Source organism: Aricia agestis, chromosome 10 (assembly GCF_905147365.1).
Source record: "Aricia agestis chromosome 10, ilAriAges1.1, whole genome shotgun sequence".
NCBI classification, from domain to species: Eukaryota; Metazoa; Arthropoda; class Insecta; order Lepidoptera; family Lycaenidae; genus Aricia; species Aricia agestis.
Genome location: NC_056415.1, coordinates 14,771,466 through 14,796,826, shown reverse-complemented (window position 1 = coordinate 14,796,826; position 25,361 = coordinate 14,771,466). Strand labels below are relative to the sequence as shown.

The 25,361-nt window shown below is 39.2% G+C and overlaps 1 protein-coding gene across 1 annotated transcript; it reads right to left on the bottom strand.

The window, feature by feature from the left end:
- Window positions 1-2,467: 2,467 nt before the first annotated feature.
- LOC121731220 lies at window positions 2,468-25,156 on the bottom strand. The gene is made up of 5 exons (XM_042120575.1): window positions 24,869-25,156; window positions 24,297-24,489; window positions 22,927-24,137; window positions 17,178-18,749; window positions 2,468-2,491 (listed from the first exon to the last, which is right to left on the bottom strand). The coding sequence occupies exons 1-5, from the start codon at window positions 25,154-25,156 to the stop codon at window positions 2,468-2,470; spliced, it is 3,288 nt and encodes a 1,095-aa protein (XP_041976509.1).
- Window positions 25,157-25,361: the final 205 nt, after the last annotated feature.

Sequence of the window (25,361 nt, the reverse complement as noted above, 5' to 3'; positions counted from 1 at the left end):
TGAGCCCAAACACGAAACCTCTGCTCTAAATTGGCGAGGAATTGGATATCCTATTGATTACCAGGTGATGCTGCAGCACCAGGTCAACTTTCCATTATTATGTGTATACGTATATTGTATATTCACAAATGTCACGAACTAGAATGAAATATAAAACCCATCAAACGACTACAAGTTGCTAACGGCCTTTCATGAACCAGATAAACCCTGATTGTCCAGCACTGAGCAGGCTGATGATGATGAACTATAGCAAAGAACACTCTCGATCATGTCAGCTTTCAAACAGAAAAAAAACTAGATCAAAATCGGTTAATCCGTTTGGATGCTACGATGCCACGGACAGATACACACACAGACAAACAGACAGACAGACAGACAGACAGACAGACAGACAGACAGACAGACACGTCAAACTTATAACACCCCTCTTTTTTGTCGGGGGTTAAAAATGATAGCACGAGTGTTTTCTGAAAACAAATCGTAATTCGCAATGCAATTATTCTTCAAGAAAATAAATATTGAAACCTTATCTCTACATACGGCTCTTCTTTATACTTTAGTCTTTAGTCGCATAAAAATAAGATAAAATTACACTATATAACACGGACATTTTAAGAAGTGTGTCAACCTGCTACATACACAAAGAACACAGCTGACTGCTCGTTTTGCCAATGATAACTGCGTGCCGAACTATTTTTGGACATGACCTGATAAAAGGGGGAAAGAGGTATCGTGTGGCGATCATTATCATCATCATCACCATCAGCATTATCATCATTATCATCACCATCATCAATCTACTCTGGATTCTTCGTACCATACCATGTATCAATTATCATGTTATTCATGTATGCCTGCTTATTATAGGAAAACATTAAAATATTACTGTAAAGTCGCGGTAAAAAGAATTAACTATTTAACCCACTCTATAGTCTATGTTCTTCCAAGTGCTCATTATAATATGTTCAGCAATTTTTTATGTTCTCTAATAATATTATCTTCGACAATAATTTTAATAAAAACATCTTAGCTATCGTCGAGAAAAGAAATACGCCCCGACATTTCTTCATTTGTCACAATATATTGATGGACCCATAAACGCCCAAAACGCCTAGGCTTATGACGACGATGATGAACGAAGCACTCATTATTTCAGTTCATGGCGTAACTCAAGTCATAACTAACATTTCGGCGAAGACAGGTAAAAATAATGCGAGACAACGCGGCGACTTGGCACTTCACGTTACTTTTTTGTGCACTCTGTAGGGGACATGAAAACCTGTCAAACGTGACCTTTAAGTCAATGCGGTAAGGTTTAATTTGGAATGAGAAACTCCCTATGCATTTTTTTTATTTTTGTCTGGATAGGCAGAGAGGTTAAAAAGGGTGTGTTTTGAAAACTTTGTTTTAATAGAGTCGTCTGCTATACCCGAAGTTACAAGTGTCATACAAAAAAAAAAACGAATCGTACTGTGTACGCAGTATACTGTGTAAAACAGAAGAATAATAAAAAGTATAAACATGGTAAAAACGAGATTTGTTTGAAAAGCTTAAAATGCCTCATGAGTGTTACAACTTACAAATACACCTATGTATAATAAATAATAATTAAACTCGGCAAAACGAGGTGATAGCGGTCATTGACCTTTTTAGTCCAGGCGCTAAATGAAAAATGCTCGCACTGTATATATAATATTTAAGAATAAAATTGACCTCTTATTAAGACACAGATTATTACAGATTCATCGGAAAACCTTAGAATGAGAATCGGTAACTCTTAGAATGATAATCTCCAACTTTTTATGAGTTCGAAGGGATATGTCATATGCAGACTTAAGAGGATTCCACACCGCCATTTTTTCCATACAAACGTTGTCCCCTGTTTCCTCCCTGGATAATGCTAGTAGAGTTATAATTTTTTTCCTGAATATCTACGGCCACTAATACAATGTCCCTATGTTTTCTTTTTTTTCATAATTTAATTATTAAATAAGATATGAACGTTCAAAAACCTAAAAAAATGGCCAGATTTTCCGCTGTGTTCAAACGTCCAGAAAACAGATTTGGCTAGATTATACAAAAAAAGGCAAAACATAGGAACACAGCTCAAGCCTTTTTTTAATCTTTAATGAAAAAAGTACTTAAATCGGTTAAGTTTTGGAGAAGGAATCAGGGGACAACGAATCGTTGATTTTCTGGATTTTCTGCAGTTGTCTCTATCGCGTTCTACGGTATAGGCTTGAGGTAAGGGAGACAGCTATAGATATTACACGTACTTTTTTTTCATTTCTCTAGCCCCTGGTGTATCCTCTTAATGCTTCATATTCAGTTCACATCGAGTATGCAAAATACGATATCGCCCTAAAAGGGCCCATTCACGGCAGGCCGCCGGCTTATATGTGCAGGATAGTGAATGGTATCGCAGGCCGCCATGCAGGCGGCCTGCGATACCATTCACAATCCTGCATTAGCCGGCGGACGGCACGGCGGACTGGAATGAAATGCAGGATATGAACATCTGACACTTCATTGTCAATCGCGGTTTATAAAGAAAATGACAAGTTTTTTTAAAGGGACGAAGTTTTTTTTCATGGACACAGATGGTGGACATTGGTCCGCCATCTGTCCACGAAATCAATTTCTTTGATAATAATAAAAACAGTAACAAAAACTCACGTGTTGGAATTTGAAGCTAAGATAAAAGTTATCACATTTTTTTTCGCGTATCACTAATTTTACTTTTTGTTTAAAAATATGGTCGTGATAATCACGCCATCACTAGTAATTGTAGGTACTTATGATATCTTCTCTCTTAAGATAAAGACGATAATTCATAAAATTATAATTTATAGATTAGAATTTAGAAGCATTATGGAACGTGTTATATATATATCTATCTGTTACCCGAATTCAGATAGAGATCTGGGGGCACGGGAGTGCCCCCGCCAAAGTGAGCCAAGCGAAGTTAAATTATCATAAATACAATACTTACTAGTGAAAATAAGAGTTTAAAAATTAAAATAAACAATAATAATAAAGAGTGAACTAAATTCAGAGATCCATTCAAAGGATATCTGAATTTATTTCAATCTTTAATATGGAAGGATTCCTTTGAGAAGGTCTAGACTTGAGCGGAGAATGTTACTACTACGTAAGTAGTGACATCCTCCGTGAATTTTGTCATCTTTTTGTTGTCATATTTATTTACCTAGGATAGTTGTTATGAAGAAAAAATGTGCGGTTTTTGCGAGCCGCGACGTGCAAGATTCTTCTAAATCATTCAGAACTCGGTGTACGGCAAACTCTATACTGAAATGAAATATCGTTATTCGTTATATTATACAATAAAAACATTCATGAATTTTTCGACCTCTTGATTCGTTATTTAAAACATAAAATCAAAAATTTTAGAAGCGAATATTGAAAGCGAATTCTAATAAAAAGGAGGAGTATAAACGCGTCATAATACTATCGATTAGCGCCAACCTTCGCGAAGTAGGTCGCCAGCTGATCGGGCAATGACCCTGCGGTCAATGGCCTCCACCCCTAGCACTTTCGCTGAAAGGATTCACTCTTATGTAATATTATTGTTATTGTAATTGTGTATTATTGTAATATTTATTATCCATACTAATATCACACTAATATTATAAATCCGAAAGTCTGTCTGTTACCTTTTCAGTCTTCACGCCCATACCGCTGAACCGATTTTGCTGAAATATGGTATGGAAATACTTTGAGTCCCGGGAAAGGACAAAGGATACTTTTTATCCCGGACAAATGTACGGTTCCCGTGCGATAAACGAATTTTGGCGCAACGGAGTTGCGGGCGTCATCTATGTAGTTATAAAATATTATTATGTGACCGTGGATCTTTCTGACAGATTTGGATGAAATTTGGTATTGGACGTTGAGACTTGAGTCCCAAAACATAGGATAGTTTTTGTGCTGGAAATAATGGTTTATTGTAATCAAATTTTTAATACAACGAATTTGCGGGCAACATCAAGTTATGATTTCTTTAATCTTTTTTTGCCAGAAATGGTTAATCAAAGATAAGGACAATAATCTATCTAAGTATACATACATATAAAAAAATTTAGTAATTATGTACAATTTTAATTTCAGTTACGTTATATTTTTCCTTTTAGTATTTAATAATATTTTTGGGTGCTCTTGCCTTTTGTATACTTTCTTGAAATTTTAGTGCAACTTCTAGTTATTTCTAACTAGAGATCGCCCAATGGTCGAAATTCGACCTTAGTTCAACGACATTAGGACTATATTTTGTAAAAAAATATTGACTTAATCAAATTATTTTCAACTCTTGTCTCTAGGACTCAGCTGATCTCAGACTGGCCGTGTAAGCATTGTCTAATAGTATCTCAATAAAAAAAAACTATAATCCATTTTCAATTTGTCACCTTGTTGACTGTTGTCAACAGACTTCAACCATTAAATAAAAGAGTATAATTCATATGTATAGGCTTGTCACTCAAAGATCTGTCATTTTCCTAGTGTGTGTGTTGTAGTGTGTGTAATGTTTTATTTGTTAAAAAATGTATGATAAAAGCATAATTTCAAAATAATATTAGCTCGATGCACTCCTTCACCATATAAACTATAACTGTGCAAAATTTCATTCACCTACGTTTCCTCATTTTTCGTCAAAAGGGATAAAAAGTTTTTGGCTCACGTTTCCACATTACGCAAACATGTTTATTAAAATCATTCAGAACTCGGTGTAGGGCAAACTCTATACTGAAATGAAATATCGTTATTCGTTATATTATACAATAAAAACATTCATGAATTTTTCGACCTTTTTTTAATAAAGACACAAGGATTAAAAAATATTGATAATTTTTTAATTGATCTAGTTGACGCTTGCGAGGCCGCACGCGCGCCAGTGCGTACGTGACGCTTGGGCCAGTAGCTGGCCTAATTAGTAATTATACACACGGTGGAAATATACTACAGCTGATTAGTTATACCTGTTGACTATACAGTATACTTGAACTATATATTTCTGAGAAACTTGTAGAAAATGCCTCCTATAAGTAACTATAAGGTCCTGCAGGACTCAGAAGATGTGACAACTGACATGTTATTTAATATAATATGTAGTTAAATTCTCATAGCTATATGTTCATCATCTTATGACACTCTTAAAAATATTGTTTGTAAAGGCACCAAAAAGCGTGCAGGTGAGCATAAGAAACTGAAATGTGATCAAGGTTCGAAGGATGAGAATTGGGCTTTCGGTCTTCTGTCTCTACATTTCTGTTAACAGACAAAATGCCCGTCTTGGCATGCGCAAAATGAAGATGACCCTTACATTTTGATGCGATAAAAAGCTCACGTACTTTTTCGTATATTCAGTACATACATACTCACCCTATAACCGTGCCAAATTTCATCAAAATCGATCTGGTAGTTCAAGGGATCTCTCTACATCGCGTGTCTACAAGAATAAATGCTGCATGACATTTTTTTTCTTGTCTCTCTTCTTTACAATTAAACCCTTGAATAGAATTTGGGACATAATATTTTGAGTGTCAGAAAAGGACATAAGACAGTTTTTGCTCCGGAAAAATGTTTTCCTGCGCGTCAAACGAATTTCGGCATGTCAATGTTGTTGGTACGAAAACGGTGACATACATGAAATGAAATGAATTGAATTGAATATATTACGTGCACATCACAGTTACAAATCACACACATAAAATAAAAACACATACATAATAATCTTAATCTATATATATCCCACCAAAAACATTTTAATGTAAAAATGTTGCCAAGATGAGAACATAATATTATAGTTCGTCGTGTCAAAAAGTAGTGAGATCTCATGTAGAGCCAAGTTTCTAACCTTACATACTCAACCCTAAATCTAAAAACCTTAATTTTACACTAAAGCGCGGCAAAATATTTGATAATAATATGATGAATATGACGTAGGCATCCGCTAAGAACGGATTTTGATAAATTCCAACCCCAAAGGGTTAAAATAGGGGATGAAAGTTTGTATATTATAATTATATTTCTTCGCTTCATTCTTCGATATATAATTAACCAGTAGTACCTTTGTATATCTGCTTGGCATACGCGTTTTTTTAAAGATTTATGTAGGTAAGTTGAAAAATTACACGCTCGCCCGATCACATGGCGTTCCAGCGTGCCTCATTCTTTGTTAACGCGAGGCAACGCGAACACGTTTACTAAGTAACCATGCTAAAGGACAGCGCTCAGAAGAAAATTGGTTATTATTATTAAGATGATTGAGTCAGTGTTGTAAGTAACTAAAGTCAGTGTTATTTTATCATGTAACAAGAAAATATATGTAAGTACTATTAAATACTTAAATAAACGGCAGGCACTACCGAGGCCTAGACGAGCCAATTATATTCAATACTAGCCGGCTTGTACTACGACCGCGAGTCAATTAAACGTACAATGTGTTTGGACTGCGAGTCTTTATCACAATCTATAATATTATGTATGCTTTATCTGTTCTATAAATAGAATTATACTAGAACTATATGTTTTCTGGATGGGGGGAAATAGCTGCAGGTGATTTCTGCAATCATTTTATTAACCGGTATGTACTGCAACTGTGACTCAATAAGTACAGTGTGTTTGGACCGCGAGTTCTTTTACACAATCTATATTCTATATGCATCGGAATTGATTGCGGATCTCTGACGATGTTTTACCTATTCTATAAACAGAACTATATGTTTGCCCGATTGGGGTAAATAACTGCAAGTAAATTACTGCAAGTGTTTAATTATATTTAGTTATTTTATAAACTGCCATAATGTGTGGATTGACTGCGGGTCTCTAAACACAATTTATATGCATTGGAATTGACTGCGAGTCTCTGACGATGTTTTATCTGTTCTATAAATAGAACTATGCGTTGGCCGGTTTGGGGATTAACAGCGAGTTGTTTTATAAACCGCCATAATGTGTGGATTGACCGCGAGTCTCTAAGCACAATCCTTATGCATCGGAATTGACTGCGGGTCTCTGACGATGTTTTATCTAAAAATAGAAGTATAATATGTTGGCTGATTTACGAGGGTTAACTGAGAGTTAATTACTATTTAAATTTAAAATATATTGATATTTTTAGATCAACATAATGTATGGATTGACTACGAGTCTCCGACAATGTTTAAAAATAAAAATTAGCAACTACCGCGCGTTTTCTCGCGCTCTTAGTTTTATAAATAGAACTACATATCTTTGCCGTTTTATAGAGAACAGCTATTTTGAGCTAATAACTAGATTGACTGCGAGTCTCATAAATTAACAAACAATGCGCGTCCCGCGCGATCCTTTTGTTCTAAATATAGAACTACGATTATAATTTATTATGTCTGCCGGTATATAATTATTATTATTAAATAAGTTTTGCACCAATGTTGGAACTCGGGATACACCGCGAGTGTATAACGAAACTTACTTAATATCTACGTAACGTGATAGTTACTACCCTCAATATTTTTTGTAACATATTTTATCGACAAATAAGTCGATTATAACAAGCAATTAAGCTACCCCAATATTTATTTTTTTGAGGTCACTAAGCAATCAATCGGGGAAATAAAACTAAAAGATATACGGGTCGATCAGGTTATGAATGAACCCGAAGCTTTCCCACCCCTAAACCAGTGGATTCGGAGTACCGACACCGATAGAACCGAACCAGATCCGGATAGATCCAGGGCTCCTACTGACATTAGGTGAACCCTCGTTGGATTCGACAGATTATGGTTTTTAAATGACCCCAAAAACAATTAAGATAAGCTACTGCTTATAAAATATTCCTGAGAATAAGTGTTGCAGATGGATTCAATTTCGATCGATTATTAATATTATCATTAAATAGATTTCACCTGACAAAGTCTCGATATTATCAGACTTATCAACAGTATCTGACTTATCTGGATATTAATTATTTAATTATTATCAGACTTATATGATAATATATTATCAGACAAGACAACTTCGTATGACTTCGTAACGGAAACCTATAACACTCAGACTCGATAAGTCTTGTCTCAATATCAGACCGAGATTATTATGGTTTCGCTGGATAATTCCAGTATTTGTTCTCAGAGACATACTAGAACATCCCATCAATCGGGTATCTTTTGGGCTCTGGCAAACCCTTTTCCCGCTACCCGAAGGGGGGGGGGGGGAGAGCTGGTAACCGTCGGCTGGCGCCGCTAGTACTGTACCGCTACAGAACCTTCGAGTTCGAAGAGCGTTGAGTCGACTAAACGCTCAACACCGCAGCAGTAGTGCTGACAGATATTTTTATATATATGTTTTACAGATGTTACTATTATGATTATTGTGGGCTTAATACAACTATCTCCAACCCGCAGCCCGCGGGCTGCATGCGGGCCGCGGCGCCGGGATTTTATTTGTAGCCCGCGTGATGTTAAACCATTTTGAAATTCACGCCCACCGGCAAAATCAAAGTCAACGTGAAAGTCTTTCACTTGTAAATCGTTAATTTTGAAAAACGTTATTTTTAAACTTAAAAATATTTGTTGCGGCCCGCGACACCAAAACCTTTTATGTTTGCGGCCCGCATGAGAAAAAAATAATAATTAGGGAACTTCGTTCCAAAAACAAAAACAGATTGGGGACCACTAGCTTAATATATTATACATCATGGCATCAATAAATTATTAGAATATGAAAACTATATCTTCGTGTACCCCCACCGAAGGTTACCTTATTTCAAAGCTTTTCTTTCCCCCAAACAAAGCGGCGGAAAATATTGTATTATATTTTAAACTATTTCTGAATTATTTTAAATTTGAAACCACTTCGTAAGTTTATTTTGAAATTACATATTAATTTGGAAAATTACCGTACGGCTTTAAAGCCAATACCCAAAAGTGGATATCTAGCAAAAATAGATTTAAAAGCCTACTTCTTGGTTCCTATTAACTCACTAATCCATCGAAAGATTTTTCGAATTTACGGATTAAGAGCCTTAAGTCTTGACGTACAGACTATCAGATGTGCTAATATTTTGTTTTTGACAAAAAATATAAAAAAGGAAAACCAAACCAAGCGTATGCTTTATCACTACTAGACTTACCACGCTTTAACAAGTGTTCTAGGCGATAATTCTTCAGCGTTAGGCGCCCCTTTTTTTGTTTACGTTTGATTGTTAATAGTGCAATGGGTGTATTAAATCCACAACAAATAGGTAAATATTTAAGCCTTAACGTCTATAATATATATTATTATAATATAACTAGCTGTCCCGGCAAATGTTGTTTTGCCATATTAAGTATTTCGCCCATATTATTATTTTATTGAAGTGACTAAATAAGTACCTATGCCACCATGGCAAAGTCCATGATTGCTATCTCGTCACACAAACAATGGTCGCCGTCAGTCTCGAGTTGTAACAATTTACTATTACTTACCAATAATATAAAGAGTGGATGTTGTCCGATTCTCAACCCTAGCCGATATGCTCGCTAAGATTCACGAAAATCGGTCGAGCCGTTTCAGAAGGGTTCAACCACGCACACCATGACAGGAGAATTTTATATATTAGATATATTATAAAATAATATATGACTATTAAAACGGAATAATATAGAACAGTTAAATCAGTGTACTATTCGTGAGCTAGCTCAACTGATAGGTATTTTGACACCTTCATATCCTGATTCCTGACTCCCACCGCGGAATGCAACTGGTTTTTCAGCGATTAAAATTTTTAATACTAAATAAAATATGCAATGATAAATACGATAACAGAATCACACTTATTCTTGAATAACATCTAATTGTTAAAATATTCAGCCTGCAGGTGGACTGAGAACACAATATTCTCAACTTTCAATCATAATATTAATATGCAATAATCACATTATCGACGACCACAGAGCCGGACCCAGTTAAAGATCATTTATAATACTTCTTAACGCGAGCGAAGCCGCGGGCAAAAGCTCGTTAATAATAATATATGATGAGAGTGCACAAAGGCCACGCTTATTACTAAATAGCAATCTCTTCCAGGCAACCTTTAAAGAAAGGAACAATAATTTGCAGGAGAAACGGTCTTGTGCTAAAAGTATTTAAGGGCCTGTATTCCCAGAAACGGACGATTTTCAAGATTTAAAAGTGACAGTAGACACAAAAATATAGTAATTTAAATTCAGAAAAAAATATATGTGTTAGTTAAGGATCTAACACAGTGGAATTTATATTCCATTACACAACATCATGAACTTCACTCGATAGAAAAAAATCCCAAAGTTACCTCTTCTTTTAACGAAATTGCCATACTATGTCCAAATTATTTGGAATTTTCAGATACTTTTTGCACTGAATTAAAGACAAAGAATATATCTAGGGCGTTTAGTTTTTTTACTCGATTTAATTGATGTATAAAAAAACGACGATCAAAAAACTATAAAATAGTAGGCGCAAAGGGTGTGACTGAAAGCGTACCAGCCGAATCTTGAAAATCGTCCGTTTCTGGGAATACAGGGCCTTAACTATAATTAAACGCGCATATTATAATTATAATATGCGATAATTTAGAACAATTATAATTACTACACTACAATATAATATTATTAACAAGTATCAGTATTTTGTAGATAGAACCTTTCAATGTAAAGTAGGTTACACCTGTTATTATTGTACTCGTTTTCCTTCAATTATAAATGAGGTTTCATTATCCATGGCATTATGATAATTATTACAATTTCAATCATCCTCATTTCTTGTAATAATTTGGAAGTCGGTTAAAACAATAAACATTAACCAAGTTATGGAGTGTATTGATGGGGTGGACCGTGGTCCGTGGATTATGGATATAAAAAATACGTTTATTACATGCGTTTGAACTCATATTTTGTTCTAGTAAATAATAAACCTAAAAAAACTATGTTAGTAATTAGTATCAAAAAAATAATTAGTTTAAGTATTTGCCACCTCCTGGCGCTCCGGGCACATGCACATGTGTATGGATCCAGTACCCCAGAAGGGAGCTGTCCAGCTTGGCGCTGAGCACTTTCAGAATGTTGTTGGGGCTGCCTCGCGTGCGGAACATCAGCGATGCTATGCGACGTCGCATCATATACAGTTACTGTGTAGCGGGGCCGTACCTACCGCCGTATATGCCGTATCAAATAAACAGGGCCCCCGTCCCAGGGCCATGGGAACTCCAACATGCATACAGCGCAGGAAAATATTAATAAAAAAAACTTTAAATATTTTTTTTATTGACAGATCTTCTTTCTAGTCGTATCCCAGTGGCTGAGAGACGTGACCACCATAATGTTTTTCTTTACGGGAACCACTACACAATTCAGAGATGGCAAATCATCTTATTTTTTCCAGCGTAAAGCCTGAGTTCAAAATAATGCCTTTTTTGTTGTGAGAAATTTTTACTCTTACTACCTAGGGGCTTCCAGGAAAGTTTTTATACGGGGCACCGCCAAGGCTAGAGAGCCTTGGCGGTGCCCCAATCTAGAAATTTAAGGGTAATAGTAGAAGCGTAGAGACGCTTCTGCTATTACCCTTAAATTTCTAGAATATATTATATAAAAGCAAGCTGCCATTCTAATTATGTAGTCCAAATTCCTACCTATCAGTTTTACCTGGCTCTACCACTTACAATGTAAAATTAACTAAAAATGGTTCTACTGTAACAATGTTGTGTTGTATTGTAAGGCATCTTTAGTTATGTAAATTGCGCAGAACACAAAAACGGAAACCACGTTTATGCTAAGTCTTTGGAACGGCAAAAAAACTAAGTTGTATTTTATGAGAAAATCCATTATAATATTTAAACTCAAAATTGTATCTCTATCTCCAATTTGTATGTCTGGTTCTGCTCTCACGCTAGTCGGTAAACGGATTTTGATGAAATTTGGATCGACTAGGGAGTAGGGATACTTTCAGGAAAAGGTTTTGTGATTTTAACCAAATTTTATATGCATATTATTCAGTGGGTCTGAGAATCGGCTACTGGGTACTTTTTATATTGATAAGTGCATTTGTTGAATAAATAATAGTAAATTATTACAACTCGAGACTGACGGCGACCATTGTTTTTGTGACGGGCTAGCGATGGACGTTGCCATGGTGACATACTCATTTAGTCACTTCAATAAAATAATACGGGTGAAATACTTTTTATGGCAAAGAAACGTTTGCCGGGACAGCTAGTTATAATATAATATGTCAAACTCTTCATTAAATTGAATTTTAATCATAATTAAATGTCTCTGAGTGCGGCGCGGGCGGCGTTTTAGTGAATAGTGATACGTAGTACCTACACACAATATTTTGAGAATTAATTATAGCTACAGGTTATTATCATCTCAGAACTCAGCCACATGATTCTTTCTAATAAGTAGAGCAAACTACAGTAGCTAATTGTACATTCAAACACATCCGATTTTAAGGAAAAAATCGCTGTTAATAAAAACGACTAGATCAAATTTAACTGTGCACTGCAAGTAGTATTAATTTCCTTCCTTTGTGGAAAAAAAGGGAATTTCAGTTCCTTTGTGGTGAGAGTACCGACTCAAGTTTTATCCATCTTCGAGGTGGAGGAGTTCTGGCCCGCCGGTGTAGATTACCGGAGCTTCCGGGGGAGGCTCCCGAACGAAGCGCGCATCACGTCGCCGAAAGAATTTTAACGTGATGAAGTGTAGTGTGATTGTGTGTGTGAATGCGTAAATAATAATATATATTAGGATAAAATTGTTCGGCGATATACGCCGTTGTCTGATTGCCATAACGCAAGTTTTTACTTAGCATGGGATTAGACGACGTGATGTACGCTACCTAGCTTTTATACTATTGTATATTATTGTATGCTTAATAAAGAATTTGAATTCGAATTTGAATTTGAATTACTTACTACTAATAATGGACATTTAACAATTAATTATTATTGTTTTAATGCTATTTTCACCAACACTACGAGTACTACATTGTAATATAACCATTTAACTAGGCCTTATTACCGACTTTAAAGAGGAGAATGTAAAATTCGAGGATACACCAGGAGCGAGAGAAATTGAAAATAGGTATTTGAAAATGTATTGCTGTCTCATCAATCTCAAGTCTCCCACCGCAGAGCGCGATAGAGACAACACGACAAAAGTTCTAATAAAAGAACAGAAAATCTTCGATTCGTTGTCCGCTGATTCCTTCTCCAAAACTTAACCGATTTAAGTACTTTTTTCATTAAGAATTAAAGCAAGGCTTGAGCTGTGTTCCTATGTTTTATTTTTTTTTAATATATTTTAGCCAGTTTTGTTTTCTGGGTGTTTGAACACAGAGGAAAATCTTGCCATTTTTTGGGTTTTTGGACGTTCTTATCTTTTTAATAATAAAATAATGAAGAAAAGGAAAACATAGGGACATGCTAATTGTGGCCATAGATATTCAGGAAAAAAATCATAATTCTACCGGCATTATCCAGGGAGGAAACAGGGGACAGCGTTTGTATGGAGAAAGGCGGTGTGGACTCCCCTTAATACATCCTGAATATCAATACTTTAAATGTTAAAGTGTGTCTGTCTATCTGTCTGTCTGTCTGTCTATCTGTCTGTTACTTCTTCACACTTTACCCGCTGAACCGATTTTGCTGTTATTTGGTATGGAGATTCCCAGAATAATTTTAATTTACGGTTCCCGCGCGATAAACAAATCTCTCTATCTAGTTAATCCCGTTATTTTTGTTTTGTTAATTAATAATTATTATTAAGGTTCTAATTACTACTTAACTAGTAATTACTCATTAATGTTTATTCTTTTAGATAGAATTAATTTACTTTATATTAAGACGTTATTTAATTATTGTATATTAAGCGATTTCAACCGCAATAAATATATTTTTGGAGGTGGTTTCTCATGACAATATTTATAATTGCTTACATAAGAATGTTTAACAATTTTGTGTTTAATTTCATTCATTATTTTAGATTTTTGGCAGTATTTATTTTATATTCTGGAAAATTCTAAGAAAATTGCTATTAAATGAGGTATTTCTTCAAGAGTTGTTCCGCAGTTAAATTTAAATTTGCTCTTTTATCGCTGCTAGTTGCTACTTTCACAGCGAACTCTATAATATAGTGGTAAGGGGACACATACACACAAAGTATTATCACTTAGTTAGTACTGTTACACCCAGGCGCGGTGGCAGCCTGAAATTTTGGGGGGGGGGGGGTCACTCAGTAGTCACTACACTATTTTTTTATCTGCGCCCTCGGACAGTTCTGGGTTTTATTTTATTTTCAATTTTACCTTAGATTTTGGGGGGGTCATGTCCCCTGTGACCCCCCCCCCCCCCCCCCCCCCCCCCCTTCGGACTGCGCCTGGTTACACCTTGTTATCTGCGGACCGAGGCCCGACATAACGTGTGCCGATAACGAGCTCTATTTTTAGGGAATTTTCCATTGCTCAAACTTCAATAATGGAAAATCCCCAAAAAGTTATAGACATTTTTATCATCGACAAACACAATAATTATGATCAAACATAATGGAATGTAGACATTTTGCATGTTATACACTACACAGCTGAGCAAACGCATTCGAATGAACTCACATAGTCTACAAACTGAGTCATAGATATAAATTATAAAAGTGCGCCCTCATCGGGAGCATTCACGTGTGATGTAACATTATAGATTCGTTTTCGAGCATTACATTACAAAAATATGATCTATTATTATGAGCATTCCATAGCTAGTTGATGTTACAACTTACAAGAGTCAAGACACAAGGTGAATCAACATAATATTACACACTGTATCATTAGTCATTAGTACCCATTAGTGTCATTACCTCAGTCATTACAAGGTGCGCATTGTAATGCTCGGCTTTCCTCCCCCACTGGTGTAATGCTCGACTCTGTAACGTTACATTACTAGCGAATGCTCCCGGTCCCGGGTAAGGGAGCACCTTATTAGAAATATCGTGGCAACAACCACGTGGTCAAAGAAATTGAGTAATGTTCTGTCACTCAGTGGTCGCGGTCCCACAAGTCCGATGCGATATTATTAATTAGTTGATGCCCGCAACCCCGTTTGTCGCGTGGGAAGCGTATATTTTCCGGGATAAAAGTATCCTATGTCCTTTTCTGGGACTCAAAGTATATACCAAAGTCCAGCAAAATCGGTTCAGCGGTTTGAGCGTGAAGAGGTAACAGACAGACGGACAGACAGTCAGACACACATTCAATTAGCCTGCATTGTCCTAACCAAACTTGGAAATAATATGTTTCCAACGCGGGAATCGAACCCACGACCTTCGAGTCAAGAGCCACGCTTCACTCTAAACCACTGGACCACGGAGGCGCGTAATATAGCCTTAGATACCTTTATTATAGCACATGAAAACATAATTAGTAAGTAATTTTAAACGAAGGGCCGCTCGAATTGTTGACTGCCATAGTGTTTCAAACAGCTTGGACCCCTTGGAATTACGCCGAGATGTAGCTTCACTCTGCATCCTCTATCGGTTGTATCACGGGGAGTGCTCTGAGGAATTGTTCGTAATCATACCTCCTGCAACTTTTCGCCATCGTTCCACGCTAAAAATATACCATCCTCATCTCCTTGATGAGTGGCAGTCTTCCACCGTGCGTTTCTTGCGTAACTTTCTGCCGCGCACTGTATAACTGGAACGAACTGTCACCAGCAGTATTTCCGGACCTATACGACCTGCAAACCTTCAAGAAGAGAGCGTATTCCCTCTTAAAAGGCCGGCAACGCACCTGCAGCTCTTCTGATGTTGCGAGTGTCCATGGGCGACGGTAGTTGCTTTCCATCAGGTGACCCGTTTGCTCGTTTGGCCCCTTATTTCATAAAATAATAATAATAATTAAGAAGGATAACTAAATTAAGAACATTCAATGAGTAATGGAAATAATTGAAATGGCGCTCGTACACGCTACAACTTGGCAAGCAATCTCGTGTTTGTCAAACTCAAGCACGAGGTATTATAGCTACGAGAAGCTTTTCAAGCAATAAATTATAAAATCTAGTCAAGAATGATTTTAATTTTTTTTGTGTAGACTTTGGCTCTCATTGCTAACAACAGATTTATTTTTATACTCTATGTCTACGTATGTAACTTGTTAAGTTTTTGTAGTAAAATTCTAGTAAACGTTATGGAATATTGCCAATTTTTTGTTACTCTTGTAACAAGTGTGATTTTTCCATTACATTACACATTTTCACACGTACTGAAATGTTATTTTAATATTGTTTTCCAAGTCCAGTCCAAATGTATTGTTACGTGCTAGGGTTCGAGGATTTGGAGAGAAAGACCTGGTGACTCTCTTGAAGACTTTATTAACACTGCACTAAACACTAGGTCACAACACTTAGCACTAAGTCCAAACACAAATCACTAGGTCCAATCACTAAGCACTATCACTGTCCTAGGTCGTAGCCAAGTCGCAGGTTTCCCTGGTTCACTCACTATTGATCACTTGTTGTCGCCTCGAAGATCGCTCGAACTGAACTGACTCGCCGGGCCTGCCTGCGGCTTTTTATATGGCGAGACGAATTCCAGAAAGTTCCCGATTCACGTAAACAAGTAAACAACCGTGGGAACTTTCTCGGAGGCTCGAGCATGTACCACAGTAAAACTGCCGTCCTTACGATAAGTGCAGTAAGTTGAATTTTTTGCAAATTTAATTTAGACCTTATGGACTCAGTCATAAGGTCTAAATTAAAACACGTAAACACGCAAACAAATAAACTGTAAACACGTAAACAAACATTGGACCTTTCTAGAAGGTTCGAGTATGTACTTGCGCACCTCCTGCCATCCAGTACTGAGTAGGGGATTTATGTTGCCTGTGCTCCCTCGGTAAGTTTCGCTGGTTTGTCGCTAGATTGCACCACGTGTCCGTATACCATGTACCGTTTTTTTTTTTTTACCGCGGAGAAGTGCCGCCCGTAGAACGCGGTCATACCCGATGTCCCACAGGAGTGGGCCAAGAACTGACCCCTGCGGAACGCCGCACCACGAGACGATCCTTATGACCCGTCCGCTGCGTCCGACGACTACTATGGTTCTTCGTCTCAGGTATCCTGCTACGGTACGGCGCAGATAAAGAGGCAGCCTATGGTAACGAAGACCATCCTCAATTGCCTCAAATGGCAAGGTGTTAAAAGCATTGGCGATGTCAAATGATACCGCCAATACAACTGCGCCGTTCGCCGTTCGTTCCTCGCAGAACTCCTTGACCTCCATGATCGCGTCTATGGTCGAGCGTTGTGCGCGGAAGCCGAATTGTGCTGCGGATAAATTCGGGCCTTCCTGCTCAAGGTGTTTAATTATCCTAGACGCGATCACTCTCTCGAGGAGCTTTCCAGCCTCGTCTAGCAACACTATCGGCCTATAAGCCGAGGGTGAATCCGCCGGGCGACCGTCCTTTCTGAGGAGGACTAGCTTTCCCTCTTTCCAGGGTTGAGGAAACTCCGACTGGGTGAGGCACGCGCTGAACAGTTCTCGCAGCCTCTCTTTTAGTGGTCCCAAAGCCTTCACCCAAACCCGTCCGGGAATTCCGTCCGGGCCGGGCGCTGTCTTCTTACCTCTCAGCCTTAGGATTGCCGCATCCAGCTCACCCTCTGAGACAGGCGGGATTTCTCCTAGCGGCGCCGTCTCGTTGTTAGTCGGTGAATCCGCCCCCGTAACAGTCGGGAAAAGCGCGGACAGGATTGTTGGAAGTTGCTCGGGAGGTAGCGTCTCCAAAGCTGGCGGGCCGCGGCCGATCTTATTGCGCACTATTCTATATGGGCGACCCCATGGGTCCCGATCAAGTTCCGCCAGCATTTCCTCTCGTGCCGCCTCCTTTGCCTGCTTTATAGCCAGATGGAGGGCACTCTTGGCTGCACTGTACTCAGATCTGAGTCGCCTCTCCAATGACTCATTGCGCGTCCTTCTACGCCTTTGTCTCTGGTAAGGTCGGCGTGCCCTTATGCACTGGTGCCTGAGCTCCGCAATCGTGTCCGTCCACCAATAGACCTGCTTTCTTGCAGGAGGACCACGAACGCGGGGCATGGCAGCATCGCATATCCGGGTCATATCCTCTCGGAACCAGAGTGCCTCCGCGTTTACATTAGCAGGAAGCGTTGGTCTTGGCGTCCAGGCCTCCACCTCAATAGCCTCGCTCAGTGCTTCCGGGTCCAATTTGGTCAGTGACCATCGTGGGAATTCTGATGCACTTTCTAGTGATCTTGGAACCATCCGGGTATGGTTTGGGGAGGAGACACAGAATCGAATATATAAGTGGTCCGACAATGTCTCGACTTCCTCCTCCACCCTCCAGTTCTGGACCAGTCGTCCGACCGCGGGGCTAGCGAAGGAAAGATCAACGATGGAGCTCCCCTGCGGTCGAACGCATGTTGGCGCAGCCCCGCGGTTTAAAAGCGACAGGCCGGCCTGAACGCTCCATTCCAGCACGGCATCTCCCCGGGCGTTGGTCACAGGAGAGCCCCATGCCTGGTTCTTGGCATTGAAGTCACCGGCGACCAGAGCAGGTCTCGGGGCCGCTCTTAAGACTGCCGCCAGCAACTCATCCAGAAATGCCTCAAATTCGCCCAGCGTTTTGTTCGGAGAGAAGTATACTCCGAAGATCGTATACTCCCCCCGATCCGCCGCCACGAATCTTCGGCCTCTCTCCCGCACCACGAGCGGGGGGCCGGTGTCACTGCAGTATATCTGCCGTGGTATAACAAAAATGCCGTTAAGTGACATTTGGTCGATTTTCAGGTTTTGACTGTACATGAATAAGAAAAAAATTCTCTATCGACCTATATAAGCGGTTTTCTGATAAGTTGAATAGTTTCGGAAATAATAATTATGAAAATGCCGTTATATTACCCTTTTTTGTGCATGTAATACGCTTAAATGACGTTAAGTCATAATGGGAGTCAATATAGCCGCTAATGTTCATTAACTTGTATTTTTATTATACTTTTTTCTTGTGATTGTTTCACTAGATTGCCGTTATACGGTATTTTGTCCACTGTAAAGTGATTAAAGTACTTTAACTATTTTATTGTTACTCTTTTTTAATGCAGGACTTTATGTTTGCTAAACAATAATGCCGTAAAGTGAAAAAATTAGACTTAAATGTGACTAACGAGTCTTAACGGCATTATAGCTTAGCATTTAGTACATTTATATTTTTACTCAATGAACGCTACGAGCCAGTAACGGCATTTATAAAGTGAAATAAAACATATTTTAAATTAAATATTAGATTTAAATGTCGCTATCTCACAATAATACGCTATAATGCCGTTAAATAATCTCGCCCGGTGACATCCTAGTTTTGCGGTCAGGGGTCAGGAGTATTGAGTGCGTCGCAGGCGCTTACCGAATGCGCTTACGTAATTAAGAATTAAAATTCCCTATCTCAAAAAACAAACTTGCAGTATTCCTAATAATAATAATAAACTAAGTTGAACAATACCTACTACAATAAAAAAAGAATCACTAAAATCGGACTTGTGGTTCCGGAGATATGCGTGCACAAATATAAAAACATACATACATATACATACATACACTTTTGAAATTTGGCACATTTGTTCAGAAGCTGTCATAGATTGATATAATATTATACAACAGTTCTGGAAATATTACATACATGTACACGTCGAATTGATAATCTCCTTTTTTTGAAGTCGGTTAAAAATATAATTTTATGTTAAAAATAGCATTTGACTTGATTTGTATTTTGTAGTTTCATTAAGTTTTATTTTATTTAGTTGCGTTGTTTTTATTTGAGACACAAAGACTTAAAAACGGCCGTCTTAAGAGCATGCAATAATTATAATATTATTATGTAGAAATGTTATCGTGCCTCTTACCCACCCAATTAATGTGATATTTGTATTAAGTAAAGAGCTAAACGTCCATACAAATTAGTTGTAAGTATAATCCCACCAAAACATTAAATGTAAAAAGGAGCCAAGCAAAATATTGCATAGCCATGCAATATATCTATCGTAAAAAGTTTTCAGATCACATTCAAGCCAAGCCTTCAACTTATTTTGTAATTTAAATCAACATTAAGTGAATTTATCAATAGTTTTCTTTATTTTATAATTATTATAGTGGCTCGGCAACGAGCACAAGAAAAACAAATATAAAACTTCATATTTACACAAACGGCAAGCGTAAAGTGTCTTTTAGTACCGTATGTAATGACGCATGTCGACGATTGTACCCAATAAATACCCAATCAGTCGCTGATTATTTCTCTAGTGCTCATTGCCAAGCCACTATAATAATTATAAAATAAAGAAAACTATTGATAAATTCACTGAATGTTGATTTAAATTACAAAATAATAATAATAATAAAACTCTTAATTGCACACCAAAATACATACACAATATGAATTATAAATTAATTAATTTGAAGGCTTGGCTTGAATGTGATCTGAAAACTTTTTACGATAGATATATTGCATGGCTATGCAATATTTTGCTTGGCTCCTTTTAACATTTAATGTTTTGGTGGGATTTCATTTCTTTTTTTAAGGTTTCTTTTCTTTTCAGGTCACGTTAAAACGTTTCTGTACTTAGCTTAGCACCCATTCTCTATCTCTAGGTATATATTCTAGGTCGTAAAATTAATTGATAATAACAGGTAGGTACTTCTACAAAGTACAAATTCTATGACGATAGCCTAGACTTTCAGGATAACTTTTGAACTATCAAGAGGTTATTCGTGCATCGATGTTACTTTCGATTGAGTATTACGACCTATTCCGGATTTTTTTCAAACCATAATAATTATACTCAGCAAACAAGCGATACCGCGATATAAAGGGAGTGCTACACCATCTATCGAGCGAGTATGGAGTGTACATCGTAATTCACAGTTCTGATTTGAGATTTAATCGGATTTAATTATCATAGTTTCATTGTTAACTTTGTTCACTATTTTTCCTTTTGTACGTAAAATAATTATTATGATGTCGAAACTCATTTTTAATGTTCTTGCAAAACCACAAACATAAAATTATTTTCTTTTATTTAATAAAGTTATATTATACTTTTTTCAGTTTTTAGGCTTCCTTGCCCAAAGGATGAAAACGGGAGCCTATTCCTAATGAGTCTAGACTTCGCTGTCTGTCTGTCGTCCGTCAGTGTGTTACGAGGCTAGATCTCGAGAACCGCAATAGCTAGATATTTTAATTTTTTTTACAAATTATGTACTTTTGTTGTCACTATAAAAGCTAATAGTCCAACTAAAATAAAATAAATGATTAATGGGGGGTCTCATACAACAAACACGTTTTTTTGCCCATTTTTTGCCCTATATCCATAATGGTAAAAGTGAGGTTTTTCAAAATTTCAGAAAATACTTAATTGTATTTTCACTTTAATAATAAGTAATAAAAAGTACATAAACTTGTGATTTAAGGGGGGCTCCCATACAAATTTACGGTACGGAACCCTATGTACGCCAGTCCGACTCGCACTTGGCCAGTTTCATAATTTTTCCTTTCATTGTGGATAACGACCTACCTTGTTGGCAAATTTCAAGGTTCTAAGTCTGCTAGAAGTACCTTAGAATTTTGATGATCAGTCAGTGAGTGACAAAATGTAGTTACTTTGATCATCCGTAACTATTAAACTATTTATCGAAATGTTATGTAATTTGGAGGTTAAGCTAGTTTTAATACTTACTCCTAGTCACCGAAATTCTAAATCCTAGCTTTGTAAACATCGAAGATAAATGGGATGTGAAAAAGCCGCGAACCGCTTCGAGAAAAGTATGGTACGGCCGTGCCTTTGCTAAAAAACTTGGCTGGAGCACTGCCGTGCTCCCAGATATACTATAGAGCTATCTAAGATGCTCAATAAAGTACATAATAAATATTGTGATTTACTAACTTGGGTTTTAATTTATTACAAAATAAGATCCCTATTTAATACTTTAACTCCGTATAGTTAAATATCACAATGCAATATTTTTCGCTTTGTATCGCTATAACGCCGTTAACGTAAAAAGTAAATAGTGTAACGGCGTTTTAGCGGAACAATGAGTGGAGTTATTCATATACATTTTGTAGTTTACTAGACTTAAATGCGGTAAAATACCAATAACAGCACTAAAGACTAACATAAGTTAGTTCTGTGTTACTTGATATTAAGCTAAATCAGGGTTATGTACTATAACGACGTTTTAACTAAACATATGAGAAAATGTTTGTAGTGTTTTAATAGACAACGTTTTTATTAGGAATAGAAACACTAAAATGCCGTTAAGGTATACGTAACGGCATTTAAGTGAAATTATAGATGAAAGAAAGAAACATTAAATGATGAACTAAAACGAAAAACGGGTTTTTTTTTATTCATAAATAAATTCTAGAAGATCACATATTAATAGATAATAAGTATCTCTTTTACGTATGTTCTGGTGCTTTTCGATCTCAAATCGGTTTTATCGTTGAGGAGTTACATAGGTTTAAATTTTTACCGCGTTTTTTGCTCATAACTCAAAAGTAGGTTTTGGTAGTTAACGGCATTATAGTCATACCACGGCAGATATAGCGACGGATTCCGTCAAGTCCCCAACCCAGGTGTTGCGGGCCGGGACCAGATAGGGTTCCTCTACTATGGCGATATCTATTTGCCACTGCACCAACGCTTGAAAAAACAGATCTTGGGCGCCAATGCAGTGATTCAAATTCACCTGGAGCACTTCTTTGGGTCTACTATCCATTATGAATGACTATGTCTTCGCCATGTCGGTCTTGTGGCCGACCCGCCGTAGAGGGATTTTGTCTGGTTCTGTTGCGCCCCTTCTTCGGGGGAGCGCACCCCTTTCCTCCTATTGTGTGGTTGGCATTTCGCCCAGCTGCAGCACAAACTGCGCAGTGGGGTTTAGCCGTGCAGGACGACGATTTGTGCCCGTCCTGTCCACATCGGAAGCATAAGCCACTCCTGTCCACTTCCGAGGTGCATTGCCGCCCGGTGTGACCGATTTCCAGGCAGCGGAAGCACTTCATGGCCTTCGGTTCCATAGCCTGCACTCGTGCTGAGCTCCAACCTACGAGTAAGCGACCCGCAGCCATCAAGGTGTTGGCGGCAGCCACGGGGCACCTAACCCACATAGTACCCGTTCCTCCAGGACCCTGTCGGACGTCGCCCCCCTTGATATGTTCCAGGGAGCAACCCGTCTTCGTTCCAACCGCTGCCAAAACAGCCTCACGAGTGACCGAGTCGTCAAGGCCGGATACGCGGATATCCGTGCACTTGACAGGCCTGGCCACCCGGGCAACGCCAGCAAGAACGAGCCTCATCTTATCGGCGAGACGATCCGCCGTTTCGCTGGTCGCACTGGGTGGGAGTTCCATAATTTGAGCCCCCGTAGCCGCCCGCCTAACACGAACGCCCTCCGTCAATCCTAGCTCCGCCAAGTTAATCTCTTGCCGGGCCTTCATGATGACGTCACTATAGGTGGCACCCCGCTCGACCGCATCATGCTGCAGTGTAATAACAACTGCAGCCGTAGCGGGAGCTGTGGGCCTCCGTCGTCTCGTCCGCTTTTTTGGTTTTGGCTTTTGGGAGATTTTTTCAGTCTCTTTTGGCCGTGCCCTTGTCGCATCCGAGTATGTGGGGTTCGTGTTTGTCACATTCGGTAGCGCTTTCTTCTTCCCCTTCCTTCGTACCACAGTGTTCCATCCCTCAGAGGGGCCAGGAACTGCAGCCGCTGGAGGAGCCGGCTGTTGATCTGCCGGTTTCTCCTTTCCTGCTCTTTTCTTCTTCTTAGCTTTCTTTTCAGATGCTGGTGCAGATGTCGCCGCCGGAGTAGAAGCCACCGTCCTAGAAGGCCCTGCCTGAGGGATGGCGGGCCAGTCCTTTGTCGGGTGAGTATCCTTTTCCTTGCTTTTGCCGTCTGCTGCCAGTGGAGGACGTAGCCTCTTGGCTGGAAGCAGCCGGTCCTGCATGCCCTCAATGCGTGCATTGATCATGTTCGAGGTTCGCTCCATTATCGAGCGAGAGAGTTCCTCGAAAATGACCCGCAGATTGGCGACCGTTATTACGGAGTCGTCATGTTGTACCGGGTCCTCCGCATTTGCTGGAGGAGGTGGTCTTAATGGCGCCTTCTGGGCCCGACTCACCTCTTATCGCAATCTCGCTAATTCCTCTTTGAGGAGAATGTTCTCGGCCTCGAGTCTCAGTGTGTCCTCTTTTAAAGAGGCAAGGCCGCTGACCGATTCCTCGATCTTGGCCTCACCTTCCCTCAAGGCCTTTGTAAATGTCCCCTTTAGATTGCCGCTTTTGGCGCGGACCATCTTGATCAGCTCAAGGCCCTGCTCGCCAATGGTCTTGAGCTTGGTGGCCGCCGGGAGTCTGTCAATCGCCGCTCGTTCCGCCTGGGAAATAGCCTCCTTTTGCGCCTCCTGCGCATGCAGCGACCTCTTTTTCCGCTTGAAGTTGCAGGTCCTCACACTCCAGCTCTAAATAGTGCTTCCTCATGGCAGCCACGCCTACGTAATCCCCTGTGGTAGGGGGACGTCCACGTCCTCTTTTGGCGGTCTTCTTGCGCCGGTTGTCCGACCGGATGGACCGCTCAGACCCACCTTCATCCGAGCCGGATAACGAGAGCGAGAGCCTTCGTTTTCCAGCCGTGTTTCTCCCTGCTCGATCGCGTGATAAAGCGCGAGAGCTGTCTGCTGTTCTCATGGTGTTAAGAGAACCATCCGAATCGTCTATCCTTTCCAAACGTACTGTCGGAGTCCGTGTGATAAGCCTAAGTAAGTCGTCGTTTTCCGTATTCCTGTCCGTTGCCGGTGCGGTAAGGAGTACCGGCCCCGGACCATCGCGCGTCATCGCGCCTTCCTCCCCACTCCTCGCCGCAGCAGCGGCCATCTCCCCACATGCAGTGTCGGCACCCCCCGTATACGTGGGCCAGACTCCTGATGGTGAACCAGGAGTGCGGGATTCTCCAACAGAGTTGGTACCCGCCAACCCGCTGATTCCGGCCTGACCAATTAGGGGTGGTTCTGCCCCAGTGCCCTTGCGACGTAGACACCCACTCGTCACGCAACCCACAGCCGGGCACCAGAACCCTGGTTTGGGGACCCACAGGTCCATCCATCACGCAAGCACTCACCGATATATGCACACAAACACACACTGATGTATAGAAGGAATAAATATAATGAAATTAGAGGAGAAAAGACGTTGAAGAGATAGATCATATATAAAATATAAGAAGCAAGACAAGATAACTAATAAAAAGAGGGAAAGATTGGAAAAGACCGGCGATCAGCCACCCTGAGTACCTCACTCCGTGTAA

Bases quoted from the DNA above. Each gene is read 5' to 3' on its own strand.
- LOC121731220 (XM_042120575.1), bottom strand. From the start codon at position 25,156: ATGGACCTGTGGGTCCCCAAACCAGGGTTCTGGTGCCCGGCTGTGGGT. The intron at 18,750-22,926 runs GTTTGTGCTGCA...ATACCACGGCAG, and splicing joins CGGCTAAACCCCACTGCGCA to ATATACTGCAGTGACACCGG. The intron at 2,492-17,177 runs GCAATTGAGGAT...ATTTCATTCCAG, and splicing joins TTAACACCTTGCCATTTGAG to TCCGCCGTGCCGTCCGCCGG.